The 17505-nt window shown below is 51.7% G+C and overlaps 1 protein-coding gene across 1 annotated transcript in view; it reads right to left on the reverse strand.

Annotated features, from left to right (window-relative positions):
- LOC148759136 (uncharacterized) overlaps positions 1 to 16152 on the reverse strand; it is a 116304-nt gene extending 100152 nt beyond the window's left edge. The window contains exons 1-3 of the mRNA XM_088793015.1: positions 15689 to 16152; positions 10612 to 10678; positions 1091 to 1164 (exon numbers count right to left, since the gene is read on the reverse strand). Of these exons, the coding sequence (XP_088649141.1) occupies positions 1091 to 1164; positions 10612 to 10678; positions 15689 to 16152 (605 nt within the window). The remainder of the gene's footprint in view (positions 1 to 1090; positions 1165 to 10611; positions 10679 to 15688) is intronic.
- Between the last annotated feature and the right edge of the window lie 1353 nt (positions 16153 to 17505).

Genomic DNA, 17505 nt, shown 5'->3' on the forward strand with positions numbered 1-17505 from the left:
TGAAAGATATAAAAAAATCCAAATGGAACTTCTAGAGATGAAAAATACAATATCTGAAATGAAAAATACACTGGATGGAATTAATTAACATCAGATTAGACATTGCAAAAGAAAAGATCATTGTACTTGCAGACACAAGAATAGAAGTACAGAAAGAAAAACGACAGAAAAAAATTAACGGAGCATCAGCAACCCATAGGACAATATCAAACAGATAATACACTGGTAATAGGAGTTCTAGAAGGAGAGGAGAGAGAGGGGAACAGAAAAATACTTAAAAAAATAACAGCGAACAAATTTTCAAACTTGCCAAAACTGTGCAGATAAGAGATAAAACCAGGCCAGATGGGAGAGGCACCCCAAGCCAGGCAGACCTCCCAGGGACAATGAGAAACAAAGCTGCGCAGTGGGCAGGAGGAGGAGGGGGCACGGGTAACTTGGCATTATAGAAACAAAAGGGGCAGAGTGGCTCTCCGTGGAAAGCTGGGAGGCTGGACAGGGCAGATGCCAGTTCACGGTGGGCCCCGCACGCCTCACTCGGCGTTTGGACCTCATCTCAGAGGCCGGGGACCTCCTCATCCCGGACAAGGGCAGCTGGGTTCTGAACTTAAAGTCAGTCCTCCTAAGCAGGAGGGTCCAGAGAACAGAAGGGAGGTGTGAGGCGTGGCTGTGACGTCTGAGCCCTTATCCTGCCTCCGTGGAGATGACCCAGCTGAGATGTCCACCCTTGGACTCCGTTGGGAACAAACACCAGAGGCAACAAAAGCATCCTACCCATCTGAAAAGGTTCTTCCTGGAACCAGCTCTTAAGCCAGAAAGCATCTCAGGGATCACAGACTCCTCACTTTACCGATGACAAAGGTTAAGGCCCAGAGAAGTGACACGACTGGTCCAGGGCCATTTAGGTGTCCTGACTCCCAGCAGACTGCTCTTTCTACTGCCCCCTCTGCCTGTTCCGGTCCCCACTGCCCCTCCAGCACTTGGGACCGCTCCGGACGGTGTTAGTGAGTCTGTGCATGTCTGCACTGGCCTATCTCTACACAGCCACTCCAGCTCCTCGGGGCAGTGACAGGTTCCTGGCGTCACTCACCTCCTGAACTTCCAGGGGCAGGTGCTCCCTATGTGTCTCCTTCTCGTGCACTGAGCAATAGTGACCCGGCCTGACTGGGGAAGGGAGGAAGAGATAAAGCTCCCTGAGGATCGGAGGCCAGAGCTGTCTTGAGCCTGTCTAGGTTTGACAGGGACAGAGAAACAACGAGACAGAGAGAGCCTAGCCAACCAACCCAGCCTGGAGTCAGCAGGCGACCCCCCAAAGGCAGAGATGGGCTGGTGGGGAAACGCCATCCCCTGGCCTCTCAGTCCTCTCCCTTATCAGATGGGCCCTGAGCCAGGCACAGTGCTTGCCACCCACCCTCCCTAGGGGAGGAAGAGGAAATTGTCTTGAACTCTCCTTCTCCCCCTCCCCAAGGCTAGCACCCTCCCTCAGCCCCAAATTCATTGCAGGATCTGGGTTGGGCGGCACCTCTTTACAGGGGTAAAGAATGAGCAAATTCTTGGGCTATTCCTGGAGCCTTGATTTTTATCATCCTTCCATTCTGGTCAATTCTGAGAGGCCAGCGCCCGGAATGCCAGAGAGATCTGAGCCCGGCCCACCAGACCCAAAATAACCCCACACGTGCCTCTCAAGTCCTCACGGATTTGGCCATTTCGGGTGCGTGGTTTCCTACAAAGCTGGGAACTCTGAGGTGCCCCTGGGTGAGCGAGGAAGATGGGAGCAGGCGTGAGACTGGGAGCAGGGGAGGGGACGGGGGAAGAAGAGAGAATCCAGGGTTGGGATCACAACCTCTGCCTCTGGGCTCCTCTGCTCAACTGCCTAGAGGTCCTACGATAACCAGCCTCAGTTTCCCCAGCTGTGAAACTTCCAAGCAGGGGCCTCCTCTTCCCTACATCTTCCTGTCCTCCTCACTTCCTGGGGGGGCAGCCTCAGTCCTCCTCCCAGAGCTGCAGACCCTCTAATAAGGAGCTCCCGCCTTAGAAGGAGTCCTATCTCCTTCCGCCACAGGGCATTTCAAGCCCCTGCGACTGCGGACGTGGATGGTTTTAAACCAAGCAAGTGCTCTAAGTGTCCTGGACACGGCTAGCTGAGAGACATGTTTCTTTCTATATTACAAATGCAGTATTTATTCATTCAAAGCATATGAGTGGCCACCAAGTGCTAGGCAATGAGAAACCATCAGTGGAGGCGAAAACCAAGGCTTCTGCTCCTTCAGAAGGAACAAAGAGACAGAGATTGAGGTGAGCCACTAGAAACGTCCCTGTCTGTCAGAGACGCCGTGGGGGCTGCACACGTGCTGAGTGTGTACGTCAGCTCTCTGGCTTGAAATCCTGGGGCGTGGGGAGGGTGCAGTGGCTGCAGGGTCTCAAAAACACCAGGAGCCACAGACCAATTCCCTACACACGGGGTCTAGGAGGTGGCCGCACTCATGCCTGACATGAAGCAAGACTGCGTTCAAGACCCTTGACCTAAAACCACCACAAAACGGATAGTGAGTGCCTTGTTAGGTGTTTCTTTAAAGGTGCACCAGCCTTCCTATGAATGCCCGTAAGCATTTTTTGGCAATAACTGGCAACGCGAGGGGAGAGGGAATCGGGTGGGGGTGCAAAGAAGAAAGGGCCTGCAGTCTGAAGAATCACCTTCCACCCTCCCCTTTGCCCCAGAGTCAGGATGGGGCTCACCCTCACGAGCCTACCACCCTCCCTCACCCCGGCCCACAGAGAGAGGGTCTAATGCCTCCACCCCACCTCCGCTGGTGGCCACAGCCCCACGAGAGCCAGCTGCGATGAAGACCCAGGGAACCAGGCTGCCAGCCCGCCCCCCAGAAGGGGGGACAATTCTGTGGCTTCCCCTCCCAGCATAAGCAGGTCCTGTAATCAGCATCAGCCCCAAAAGCATTCCCAGAAGCAGAAAACGTGTGTGGGTCAGGTCCTCCCGTGCCAGGACTCTGCTTTCCCACGTGCGTCAGACGCAACCGGAATGTCAGAATATACGCTCTGTGGAGGGAGAGGCCACCTGGCCCGATGTCCAGCCTGCAGTGTCTAGGCCAAGAGCAGGCTCAAAGCATGGAGCAGCACACCCAGCCCGGGCCGCGGTGGCAGCAAAGCCTGAGCACCCATTTCTAACTTGCCATCAGCTGGCAGAGGGTGGCCCCTCGGGGAAGCCACACACATGTTCCAGAGATGCGACTGCCGCTGTTGTTTTTAAAGAACAGTCCTCAGAGTCCAACGCATCGTCCACTGAGCACCCCAGAGGGCAACTATCCTTATCCTACAGGACACCTGAGCTTGCGAAACGACTGAGTCATTTGGAGAAGCAGTGAGGAAGGTGGAGGCTAAAACTGAGGTGACATCGTTTTTATGCCAAATTGGGTGTGACTAAAAGGCAGTGACACTTCAGCCGGGCCAAGGAGGCATCTTCTTTGAGTCCGATAGAGAGGGCTCTGGCTGCACCTACTGGCAATCTCATCCCCTTCTACTTGGCCTTCCGAGCCCACTGCTAGTGCCATGGAAGCTGCAGGACCGAGCCCTGGGGGGAGACGGGAAAACCAGATACAACAGAGATGACAGGAGGCAGCCAGGAACAGCAAGGGTTGGGGACTCACCTACCCACATTGGCTGAAGCTCTTATCACATAGAGCACCTGGCCCCAAAGCTGCCTCAGACCCTTAAAGAACCAGAGGGCTCGGTCATTCCTTGTTGATGTACGGACACTGCGACTGCCGAGTGCTGAAATGTGACTCCATCCTCACAGCCACAGACACCCAGGAAGGGGGACGAGGCTGGGCGGACAAGTCTGGAGTCACACAGGGGCCTTTGGCTCACCCTTATGGAGAATTCAGCTACTATATGCCTCAAACTGGCAAACTTGGAGCAGGCTGAGGGCCCCCATCCAGTTTTTCCAATTCCTGGGCCAAAAGGAGTTGCTGACGTTTCTTGTCTTGCTTGTGATGCCGATTGCTCAAAGGTTTGCCGAGTCAGCTGTGCACGTTTTCATGGGCACTAAGCACGGGCACATACTAAGCTCACAGGCCGATCAGATATCATTGACTGTGCAGCAGTACCACAGTGCTGGCCGCCAAAGTCACCCGCATGTGGCAGGGTAGCTCCCAAGGGTGGTGCAGCCACGTGCTCCTTCCCACCCACATCCTCACCACGGCCTCGGGCTGAGCTGGGCCAATTCTCCCGCCGCCCGGAGGAGAAGGACACCGGCCAAGGGGCGGAGGGAGCCACGCAGTGATGGACGGCACTGTTTCACAAGCAGGGGAACTATCAGCCACAAGACATTTCTTTTCCAAGAAATGCCGAGAAAGAACAGGGAGAAAATAAAACGCCAAGGGATTTTCAAATGAAAAAGCCCACTCAGCTTTGTTCTTACTTGATGATGCGCAAAGCACCAGGCAGATGACAGGCCAGAGACACTGTTGGGCTAGGAAAGTGTATTTCATCAAGTCTGGCCTGAGCTCTGCAGGGAGAGGTAAGTTTGATGGATGCCTAGCACGGGGAGGACCGCTCCACCATCACCAGCACGGCAGCATCCTATCAGCCAGGCCGGGGGACCGTTAAGGACCCGAAGCTGGCTCTTCCTTCTGCCTCCCCATCATTGGTGATTTCACCAGAGAGAAGAGCTACCAAGGCAGGTGATAAGAAAACTATAAAACGAATACATTGTGGGAAGTCAAAATGTTAAATCCACTGTGAGCAGCCTGAGAAGGAAAAGTGAAGCCTGCAAATCATACAGGCCTGATTCATCTTATTTCACATCTGAAGTTACGAGGGGACGGGGTAAAGTCTGGAGCAGAGGAGGTGCAGTATTTGCCGGGTAGATGAATGAATTCCCAGCAGAGGCCTGGATCAGGAGTGACCAGCTGGCTTTCTTAAAGACCTGTCACTCACTGACTCACATTCCTCAGAAATGCCATGACAATCAGCACAAGTACTGAGCGGCCAGGCTCCTGGCAGTTCCCGGGGGAGGAAGGCTCCTGCTTCCCTTCTACAGCTGCGGGAGCCCTAGCAGGAGAAGCTGTCTAGCACAGTGCCCACACCCTAGATGACCCCCCAAACCTGCCCCTATATGCCCCATGCAGCCACACAAACACCACAGAATCCACCTCTAATACCACCTCCACCCAACAGGATAATTAAGTGTCCTGCCCTTGCCAGTTTCCCTGGGTGACCATTTGGGGCAAAGAGTGGGCTGGGGAGGGAGCCTGTGCGTCTTCCAAAGACCTGGGTCTATTTCCAAATATGCTCATTCTCTTCCTCCTAGGTGCATGGAAGACGCACCTCCATGCCCTCCTGCCGCAAACACGCACGCCTTGGGTGTGACTCTGCCGGTCCTCCCATCAAGAGTAGAGTCTTTCCCTCAGCGCTGGAGTGCCAGCCGGTCCTGTGACTTGCTCTGACCAAGCAGTAGATAGACTTTACATGGTAAGACGTCAGGACCTAGATCTCACAGAGGTCTTGCAGATTCTGTTTCACCTAAAAGGCTAGTTTCCTTGAGAATGACAAACCCATGGGGGAAGAGAGGCCCAGGTGAGAGCAGCACCAGTCACCAGACATGACAGAGGCTCCAGGACCATCCAGCCCTGAGAGCCGCCAGCCGCCATATTCATAAACCCAAGAAAGGAGACCAGCCAAGCCGGCCCAAAGGGCTAAGCCACAGAGCTGTGAGCAGATATAATGGTGCTTGTGTTTATTTATTAGATTTTGGGGTGGTTTGTTATGCAGCAATAGATAATTGACATAAAATGCATCCAGTGAGTCCATGCAGTTATCCAAAAGAATGAGGTCATTCTATACGCGCTGATGTGGAAAAATGGCTAAAGAAGTTGCCAAACAGTAAGTATAATACAACTAATTCTATTTATGAAAATTGATAGGGTAATAGGGTGCTAGTCTCTCATAAAACTCCCTGAAAAGAATATCAAAGTATTAACAGTGATTATCTCTGAAGGCCAGGATTGTAGATTTTCCCTTTCCACAATTTATGTAATATTTGAATATTATAATGAGTTTATATTACGTTTTGCAACAAACAAAGGTACTTTTTTGAAAATTTTTTCATTTTGAATTCTGCTACAAGCTAATTGGTCCTAAAACATCCCCTTTCATCTTGCCATCGCCCTACTCAGGAAGCAACCCTAGCTCCCCACTGCTTGCCTCCTGAAATCTGAATCTCTTCTGGGTGGCATTGAGGTACGTCTCCCCTGGGTCATCTCCGTCCAACTACCCAGGCCACGCCCAGCTCTCCCCAGACCTCCAAGCTTGCCATCCCCACTGCAACCACGCAGCGAGGCCCTACCTTTGCCTCTCTGAGTCCACCCGTTCTCCCCATGGAGGAACCCCGAGGAGAATCCAGCCCCATCTCCCCTGTTCCTCCACCGGCCCTCAGTTCCACCCAGCCCTGTCCTTGATTGGATCCTGAATTATTCTCCCTGCCCCTCCAAAGAGACCTTCATGGACACCACCAACTGGCCACCACTATCTCCAGCTTCTCTGTGTAACAGTGGGAGGGGGCAGAGCCCAGACAGGTAATTCCAAGTCTCTCTGCTGCCTGCAGCCTGGATGGTGGGTGGTAACCCTGGGCTGCCGCTTCCTCCCCACCCTGTGCATCTCCAGCAGCAAGCAAGTGGGAGCCAATTTGCTGTGGCTGCTAATTTAGAGTGACTCATGCCTTCAGGGATGCGCTGAGCTCCGCCTCCCCACCCTCCAGGTCCCACGCACTGCATACAGATCCAGACTTTGGCTTCAAACCTAATTGCCTTCCTGGGGGACCCAGCGGCTCTTCCTCACTCAGGTCTCTGCAATCCGCATGTCCAGTTTTTAAACAAAACTGTTTAGAATCTCTCGGGATTAAGACAAGTGGAAAATTGCAAGCCCAGACCTCTACCTCACTTTCTCTAAAACAAAACACGTCATTCTGCATGCTCGCACACCCCAAAATACACCCCCCCATTCAAACCCAGCCCATCCCCATGCCCCTCTGAGCCCTTTTATAGGGCTTGGCCCACGTGGGGACAAGGGACTTGCTGAGGCAGAATCTGCTCCCTCTGTCGCTGGCCCCACCACCCGCAACCCCAGCGCTGCTGGAGAGTGTCAGGCCCCTAAGCTCCACACTGGCAGGCTGCCAGGTACTGGGTTCAAGTTTTATACTCCCTCTAAGAAGGGGGCAGTCATGTCACGGATACGTATTAACTATCGAAAGGGTCAGGTGGGCTCTCAGCTGAGTCGCAGAACAAAGCAGAACTCTTCCCACACAAACACATATGGGGCACACCTAGCCATGTGCATGCTAGGGCAAGTACATCCACCTCTCTCTTTCTCTCTCTCTCTCTCTCTCTCTCACACACACACACACACACACACACACACACACACGTCATGGCCACACTCTGCTCCCACCTTGCTCTGAGCATCCCAAGATCACTTCCCTCAGCTATCCACTGTTCTGAGAGGCCCATTCCCACCCCTGGCCTTCTCCCCGACTCTGAACCTCACACACTTTCCTCACTGGAAGTGAGAGGAGCACAGATGTGTGTGCCGCCAGCGACATGTGCACCCATGATGGTGGGCAGAGGGCTGTGCGCACAGGTATGACACGGCCAGTGCCCCGCCCTCCAGGATTCTAGATGGCCGTCCCAGGCAGAGTTGACATTGTTCAGGTTTTACAATAACATATCCAGATTTTTTCTTTTTAACCTGAGGAAGGGCACTTTTTCAAATGTGCTCAAAGGTGCTATGAGGGTTAGCAGTGGCCCTAAGCCGCCAAGGCCAAGGCCTGGAACTCACCGAGATCCTGCACCAGAGGCCATGGGGGCCCTCGGCTTCCTGCAGCAACAGCCACACCTCCCCAGTTAGTGCAGGGATTCCAGGGGACCCACTGAGCTGCCTGACTCCTCAGACCCCTGGACTGTTCTCCATCCCGTCCTTTCTTGTTCCCAGCACAAAGTCAGATATTTCTTTAAATGCTGACCATTGAGTGTAGAAATGGTCATGAGATTCTCAGAAAGTGAGTGAGTATTCAAAGTCCAATTAATTTCCAACCACTGTAGAGAAGCGGGAAGGAAGACAGAGGGTAGAAGGGGTGTGGTACACTCAAAAGCACAGATAAGAATCAACAATGGATGATCAGAACGAAAGCTGCATTCGCTCCGAACACGGATGGAAGCACACAGCGTGTGACACTGAAAGCAGCGGAAGCGCTCCTTCTGGCTCCACCCGTTTCTCCAAAGCTCGAGTCCAGTTCAGGCTAAGTTTTTGGTATGTTTTTGGTTTGAGAGGAGGAAATGGGTTTGGAAGCTGGATTTCACCCAGGCAGACGCTCTTGTTTCATTATGTGGTGGCTATAATTGAAGTTGAAATTATTAACTTGTTGGGCTGGAGTCCAGCGATGCAGCCTTCTAACTCCCAAATGCTCTAGGCTGGGGGCAGGAGGCGGTTAGAATATAAGTAGCAGCGAGTCCTCAGTGCAGGAGGGAAGTCGGGCAGGAAAACCCTGCCACTAGCCAGACAGGCAACCATCTCTGCAAACAACCTCTGCCCTCGTCCAGCTTCTATCAGAAATCAGGGCCTCGGTTTACTCATTAACTTCATTCTATCCTCCATCCGCCTCTAGGCCAGGGGCAGAGAGGGCACTGTAAGATGAAGAGTTATCTGGGAAGCCGCAGGATTAGAAGCCAAAACCCAGACACATGCCTTCATCCCACCTCAGAAACCACCTTTATCAGAGCTGGAAGGAATCTTAGCAATCGACCACCCCACCTCCCCTTCTACAGGTGTGGAAGCCAGCCTGAAGAAAGCAAGTAACTTGCCAAAAGTCACCTAGCCCGCTAGAGGCAGAGGCAGGAGCCAGGACGAGAACCTCCCAGCCAGGAGCTGGTCATCATGCCAGAGGCTCAACAGCATGACAAGAAATGGCTGAACCAAAGCCGTAGGAGAGGATGCACTTCCTTCCTGGAAACGCCTTCAGTGAGGTCGCCCTCACTGCGGCTTCAACAGAGATGCACAGAAGCAGGACGGCCATCTGGCTGAAAGGACTAGTGATACCAGGCCATGCAGCGCTCCTGGGAAGCTTCCCACCAAGTTCTGCCTGGCAGGCCCCCCCAGGAGCAGGCCCCGCGGAGTCTCTGTCATGAGGGAGGATGTGCTGAGCGGCAGGGACTCTCATCTTCTGGCTTCAGTCCTCACTCCCCACCACCTGATTTTCACCAGCCCAGTTTCCCTGAGCCCCGTCCACCCACAGGTGTGATGCACCAAATCCCAGAGCAGCAAGAATGAAAGCCGACACCCACCCAGGCCCCAGGGCCAGGGAGACTACAAATGGGAGCTCGCTATTCCTGCTGCAGCAGCTCATGGTGGGCCGTGCAGAGGGTGCCCAGGACCCCATGAGAACGGCCCAGGTCTGCGGCGGGGAGGGCGGGGCACAGCGGCCCGCAGACTGCCAAGGTTGGAGCCCTGAGTCTGACCCGCTCTCAGCCTTCGCTGCGGCCTCTGTAAAATGGGGGGAAATGACAGCTACCTCGTAGGGCTCCTGTGAAAATTAAATGAGCTTTAAATTCAGATGTAACACACTTTAAATAAATTAGTTGTGGACATATGTAGAGTCTGAAACTGTGGTAAATGAGGATGGTGACACATGTGAATCCTGGCACCCTGACTCCAAGGCATGGCAGGACACTAAAGTTCGTGCCCACTCCTAAGACACCAAATAATTTCCACTGGAACTCACAGAAAAGAAGCATTTGGCAAGATAAGCTACCAGCCAGCACCATGGTTCCCACCCCACACCCCACACCCCACCACACCCCCACCGCATTGCTGGGTTCTTGGAAGGTAAAACATGTACAAATCACCCAGCAGGAGGAAGCCACAGAATAAAACACAAAATGAAAAGATAAAAAGGCTGAGGTCTGTAAGCAGCAGCCCCAGGGAACCCCAACCAGCACCATTCACACCCTCCACCTAAGCAGCTCCACAGGGGCCTTATGCCCAAGTGCTGGGAACAAAGAAGCTATCAGCAAGAGCCCAGGGGCCTGTAGGAGCAGAGCGGACCCTGGCGAGGGTCCTGGCAGAGGGTGCCATCCCACAGCCGGGCATTCCCACAGCAGCCAGTATATAGGAACACAGACAGGTAAAACTGGCCAGATTCCTGCAGACTCTTTTCTGAGCGCTGGTGAGAGGTCCTCCACCCTGGCTCCCAAGTCTGCTGGGAGGAGACAGGAAGCAGGAAGTTACAAACCTCTCCTGCTTCCTTCCCTAGGCTGCCTCTTTACAATCAGGGTGGCTCTCCAAGAAATGAATACTACCAGCCACCAATCAGAAACAGTGTGTGGGGGTGGAGGGAGGTAGGGGGGGAGTTATTCGCTCCTGGCCCCCAAAGCCCAATTTATGGAGCTTATCCATTCCAAGTCAAGAGCTGGAGCAGAGACATCTAGAATATACCAGCACCCCATGCCATCCACCTTCCCTAACCTACAGTGAAAGAGAAAGAGAAACTTTGACTTCAGAAAGTGTATAACACAGACTTTCTGAGGCCCCACCAAAATGGACACTGACCTGTTTTCTTTGAATTTCCCACAAACACTTTGGCTGCTGACAGATTTGAGAAGATCCCAGAATATTCCTGCAGGAAAATAAAAAATTAGGTCATCACTTCTCTGTGAAGCCATTCTAGGGTGAATGCTGTCCAGCGGCAGCCACTCTTGGAGGGCAGCCGTCTCCCATTAAGAACCCATTCATTCAACAGGTGGAAAGGCCAGAAATGGGAAACTGGTTCCAGCTGTTGTGCCCATTCCACTCAGCTGGTAGTGGGTGCCTAAAGCTTTATGAGCAGAACCCAATCCCTGACTCAACAGGAAAGACATCTGTGATCGATTAGTGATGTCTGCTATGGGCAGTTATGGAAGTGACACTATCAGTGTCATATATTTGTCATCCCTGGAGTCCTGGCATCCAAGGATTTAACATTTGTAATTTTGCCCACTCACAAGTGACCCGAGTTTCAAGATATGTAAAAGTGTTTAACTCCACTGAGACAAGAGTTTGACTCACATATACCTACTAGGAGGCTGAGGTAAAGAAACAGGACACTTTGTTGTTTTCCTCTCTACCACATCCAGAGTTACTCTGTGGAGCAATACAAATTTGGTGGAAAATGACCATCAGGTGAAAGAGAAAATTGTAGCAGAAGTTGAAAGGGTAGTTAACTTGGGGTGTAAAGATATACACAGGAAACATTTGGCTCTCTCCAGAAACATGACTCTAGAGAAAGCTAGGCCCATGTATATGTTGCTGTGAATGCAAATTTGGGGTTCTAGAAGGTGAAGGATTCTTTTTTTTTTTATTACAAAATGGACCCATATTTCATATTTTTATTGAGATTAATTGGCATATAACATTATATTAGCTTCAGTTGTACAAATAATGATTTGTTATTTGTGTATATTGCAAAATGACTACCACATGTCTATTTCACATCCATCAACATATATACATAATTACAAAAAATTTCTTCTTGTGATGAGATCTACTCTCTCAGCAACTTTCAAATATATAATACGTTATTAACTATTGTTACCATGTTGTACATCACATCCCCACAACAAGATTCATTTCTTATCAGGGGTCCACACTCTGCCTACTCTGTATCTCACAAAAGTGAGTACTGGGCCAAGAAGAATAGAGTCAGTTAGAACCTATGCCCTGAAGGGACTTACAATGTGGTTAGAAAAACTATGATAGCCACTGGAAACAGCAAATGGCACTGCATCTTCTCAATGAGCCAGCTCAGAATCCACTTCAATCCCCCTTCATCCTTTCCTCACCAACTGAGCCCATCAATTCAGAAATGGTCTCAACCTCACTTCTGCAATGTCTCAGGTTCAGTCCCTCCTCTCCTTTCCTCACAGCTGCCCAGCCACTCTCCCCACCATGATTTCCCCTCTTCACAGACCCCAGACTCACCCTCCTGAGGCCTGTCCCTGTTTCTACAACCCCTACTCAAAAACCTGCAGAGTTCCCAGGGCCTCCCAAGGTTGACTGCTGTCTCCCCAGCACCAGCTCAGTACCCGCACATGGTGGGTACACCTTCTCTTGACTGAATGGATGGGTGGATGGATGAAATTCCTTGGCTGGACATTTGAAGCTACCCACAATATGGCCACTGTCTCCCTGTTCAGCCTTTTTTCTCTCTGCTTCCCTACACACCACCCACTCACTACTCACCTAAGCTATTCACACACCCCAATAGTTTCTTGGTGCCCTTCCTCAGGCTGGTCCCTCCTCTCTTTTGTTGAAATGCAAGCCACCCTTCAAAGTTCGAGTCAGACCCCACCTGCCACATGAAGTGTTCCCCAGACTCAGGGTGATTTATTCTCCTATTTGAACCCACATAACATTCTCCTTTCACAGGCCACTCACCTTGTACTTTGAACTGTCATTTTTTGAACCCCTTTCTTAACCCTTTACTGCATTATAAACCCCTTGAAAACAGGGACCTTTACTTTTTCATTTTTGCATCATCATAACTTAGCAGACTCTTGTGCTATGACACACGCACACCCTAAGTGTTTGTCAAATTCACTAAAGAATCACCTCAGGCAGGATATAAAACCCAGGAGAGACAGAAAACTCCATAGGAGTTCTAAGGAAAAAGGGGTTCTTTTAGGATGGGTGGCCAGGGAAGGCTCCATAAAAGAGCTCAGACATGAGGAGGGTCTTGAAAGAGAGGAAGGAAGGACTGGGAAGAGCATTCCAGGAAGGGGGAACAATATGAACTAAGGGACAAAGGAGTGAGCAAAGCAGGCTTGGGAGAGCAGTCTGGCTGGAACCGAGGCTTCCTCGAGGGAGAGAAGTGGGAGGTACGGCTAGACAGGTGGGCTGGGAATGGATAAGAAGGATGTCAAGTGCCAGGCTAGGACACTTAGAGTAGATCCATTCCCTTGTCAGTGGGGACGACAGCGTGGGCCCTAAGAGTAGAAGAAAAGCCTTGTCTTCTCTCGTTCTGAGCATATTAGTCTAGTCTCCTCAGCTAGGGTATAAATAACAGCCACCATTTACTGCACACCTGCTGTGTACAGGGCCCTGAGCGCTGAGCTTCACATACATTAATTATCTCATCGTCCCTCAACAGGCCTGAGAGCCTGGCATTGTCATCCACATTTTGCAAGCAGGAAGCTAAAGCTAAAAGAGGTGAAGGCAGTTGCCCAAGGCCTCACTCATTCACTCATTCACTTAATAAGGCCAGCTGGGGCTGGAGTTAGAGACTCGGGAATAAGGACCAGCACTCCAGCCAGCTACCCCTGGCTCACAGGCGTCCCACTTAAGCGGAGCTGCGTCTCCTTATTAATTCCTCAAGGGCAACATTTATTAAGCACATAGTAAGTGCTTAATAAAATACACTAAGCAAAATGAAGGTTGCCAAGGGCTGGGGAATTACTGTTAAATGGGTGTCCAGTTTCAGTTGCGCAGATGAAAACGATCTAGAGAGCTGTTGCAGAACAGTGTGAATATACTTACAGCAATTGAACTGTACATTTAAAAATGGGTAAGATGGTAAATTTTGTTTTTTATCACAATTCAAAACTTTAAAAAATAAAGCACACTTATTAAGTGGCTGATTGGCTGCTGATATGATCTTACACTGCTAATTATCTGATGCTGGAAGAGACTGTAGAAACATTTTAATCCAATACCCCTCCAAAACAGAGTTGGAAAGCGGAGGCAATTTGCTCAGGGTTGCACACAGTGATGTTAAGGCTAAGATCCTCAGGCTCAACAGAGGAAAATGGGACAATTTAATAGGAAAAGTACATGGTATGAGGGGTCAGAGGCCACGAGTTCAAGTTCTGCTTCTTCTACTTAACGAGTTCTGTGACCTCAGTGAAGTAATTTATGCTCTCTGAGCCTCATTTTCCCAGCCTATAAGAGAGCAATTAAAAATAACATATACTTAAAAAAATAACATGCACTTTACAAGATTATATGTGAATCAAATAAAATTATATAAAGCTAATGTGCAGAGAAAGCATTTGTCCAACCATAAACTATTTTATAAACACTAGTTACTGTTATTAATATTCAATATCAGTTCATAGATTTAAAGATTAAAGTCTGATTAATTCAGACACACACAAAAATCCCATCCCATTTTGGTCCACTCTCAGCTATTCAGGGCCTTGCACACAGCAGGTCTTTACCATCCCATTTTGGTCCACTCTCAGCTATTCAGGGCCTTGCACACAGCAGGTCTTCAATGAGTGAGTGGAGAACAATTAATTACCCTTCAAGTTTTATCCAACCCTATCCTCTTCCCCTATCCTCCCTCACCCCTAACCCCACAGCCCAGCTGCATCAGCCATGCCAGAACCAGGCGCAGGATAGGAAGCCTGTGTGAATGTCTGCCTCCCTGGCTGCATTCCTTAGCTAAATATAAATGATTTGTCCGGTCCATTGTTTGAAATTATCCATAATACCTCTCCTTCCCCTCCCCATTACTTAAAATGACAAGCTTACTGCACATCTTTATAGCAGAACATACATACAAAACATTCTCTATGAGTGTTTTTAGTAGAGGAAGGAAAGCTGGCTAGTATACTGGGGATCAGAGAGCATGAGTCCCCAGGTTTCTCCACTAGTCCAGGAGAGCTTCCTGGAAGAGGAAATACCTAAGTCAGAGAAGGAGATAGTTGCAGGTCAGAAGGACCTCATATAATGAGCTTGGTTCTCTGAACCAAATGGAGGCGAGCAGCTGCCTTCTTATCCCCGTTTTTTTGGGATGGGGGAGGAAAGGTGGACTCAGCCCAGGGAATCCCATACGACCCGAATGCTTCAAACTTCCCCAGACACTACAAGCATCTGGGGAAGAAGTAGAGACAAGACCAATCTTTTTCAAAGACAGGCGATCCAAGATTCCAGTTCCGAGATACCCAAGTACAAACACTGTACTCTAGTAACAAGCCAGTTTCTTGTTTGGACTTTTTTTTTTTTCCGTCACAGGAAGTTTTTTAAAGTCCCAAACTTGGATACACAGATGGACTACATCTAGGACCTCGAGGTGAGCCAAAGCTTTGTCACTCGGCGTGCCGATCTGCCAGCGGTGGCCCAAGGAGCGGTCAGGGGTACCGGAGGCCTACAGGCGGTATCCCAGCTCTGCCCGAGCACCCCTGGCCCTCCCTAGGGGCGCTGTATGCATCAACCCCCAACCCACTGGGATCTATGGGCCACACAGCCAGAAACCCGTGACAGCTCCGGGTCTCTCCCTTTCTGAGGCAGCCTACAGACCTCCCATCCCTTCGCTTGGATCCCGCGGTTCACCCGACCGCAACACCACTTCCGAAAGGTCTTCCTCCGAGCCGCTCCCCTGCAGGAGTCTTCGTCCCATTCCCGGGACCCGCACACACCTTCCACTTCCTGGGCTGCTTCCCGGCCCTCACCAGGCACCTACCCCATCCCTCCCTCCCTCATCTCGCCCGACTGCCGCCCCTCTGACACCCCCTCTTCGGGACGCTCCCGAGGCGCTCCCCCAGTCTGGGAACCTGGTGAAGAGCTCGCCCAGCCCGCCCACAGGCAGGCCGAGGCCCGCTAACTCGTCCGCTCCGGAGCCCGCCGCCTGCCCGCCCCAGGCCGCACTCACCGAGCTCCCAGGAATGCGGGGTCCCGGCTCACTCGCGCTCCCGCACCGCTGCTGCCTCTGCCTCCGCCAGCGGAAACGGGGGGCGGGGCCGGGGCGCTGGGCTGGGGGCGGGGCCTACCCGGGAATACTGAAGCTGCGGGCCGGGGCCGGCCGCGGGGGCGGGGCGAGGCCGCAAGGCTCAGAGAGACCGTGGGGGCCCGGGATCTAAGTACAAGGGGCGGGGTGACAGGGCTGCAAGAGGGAGCTGGAGCCGGCGCGGAAGGCGGGTCCCAGGGTGGGGAAGGGGCTGGGGGCCCTCCAACACTCCCTGGCTGGATCCCCTGCGTCAGAGCTGGAGGGAGCCCGAAGAGGGAGGCCAGGGCCGTGCTGGTCATGGGTGTCCTAGGCCAGGCGTGGCCGCCCTCTGGGGCTCCGGAAGCCTCTCTCCCCTCCCCATCGCCTGGATTCTCGGATTGGCCGTTCATCAGAGGCGTTAATACGATGCCTTTCCCCGCCCCCACGGGCCTGGGCTGCGGCCCCAACCAGACTTGGGAGGGGGCAGTCAGGGCCTGGGAGTTCGTGCTCCTGGGCTCAGCCCCTTACACCACCCCAAGGGCCATGCTGGCCAAGATCTCAGCTTTCCCGCTCGGGCCTGGCTATCTGACCTCACCACCCCCACACCTACACCTAAGAAATCCTTCCCTGGTATTTGGGGCGGACTATTTGAGATGTTGACAACGCGGATGTGTATTAGATACTGCCCAGAGGGGCGGCTATTTGTCTCCCCAAGACCTACAGGCCTCTAAGTGTTGGTAAAGGGCACTGTGAGCCCAAAAGAATCAAACTGAAGCAGGAAAAATTCAAGTTGGACATCTCCGCTGAGTGCTTCCTGCAGGCCTTTCCAGGCCTGGATTCTTGAAGCCCGAAGGCCTGGACTCTACTGCAGTGATGACTGACAGCCATCTCTCCTCCTCATTCTTGTCATCAGAATGTGTTCTGTGCTTCTCGTGTGCACGATCACGTGTCTATGATTTGAGACAAAGTTTTAAACCCAGCTATAATCACTAGGGTCCCCTTCACCTCTCCTAATTAGATTGGCAGTTTCCACACTTCTCCTCAGCCCCCCCACCCCCCATACACAGCCTTCTTTTTGTCTATTAGACTTAACCGAATGATCCATCTCCTGACTCTCCGTTCCCTTCCTTCAAAACCTGTTCACTGCCCCCCCATAAAGTCCTCCAAGGCTAGCCCCCACCAGCCCCAGTCACTGTGACAGCCCTTTAACACATATTGTTAACTCTGCCCAGCTTCCAGAAGAAGAAATTGAGACCCAGAGAGGGAAAGGGACTTGCTAGTAATCTCTGCTGGTGGTCCTACTGTAAAAACTTACTGTAAAAACCGCAGGAGGCAGCCTGGTGTGGCAGCAACCACAGGGCTTTGGAGCCAGACAGACCTGGAATTGAATCCTGGCTCTGCCTTTTACGGGCTATGACCTTTCTAGACCTCAGTTTCCCTACCTTAATAATACCAATGCCACAGGGTGGATGGGGTGACCAAGATGGTGGGGGCAAAAGCACAACGTTTGATGCGCGGTGGTGATCAACGAATGTTAGCTTCCGCCTGCTCTTCAAAGAAGATAAGCAAATTGAAAATAGTAGGATGATAAGCCTCAAGGGTGGAAGAAACAGAAGAATCCCTTCAGCAATAACCCAGGAAGTGGCCATGCTGCTCACCCCACTTCCAGGTAGGGAGGACTCAGGGCCCCCAAAGGGGTTTACCACTGTAGGAAAAACCCATGCAGAGAAGCCATAGAGGATATGGAATTATTTAACATAAAG

This window comes from Rhinolophus sinicus, chromosome 1 (assembly GCF_057876585.1).
Source record: "Rhinolophus sinicus isolate RSI-liver-muscle chromosome 1, RSI-T2T, whole genome shotgun sequence".
Lineage (NCBI taxonomy): Eukaryota > Metazoa > Chordata > Mammalia > Chiroptera > Rhinolophidae > Rhinolophus > Rhinolophus sinicus.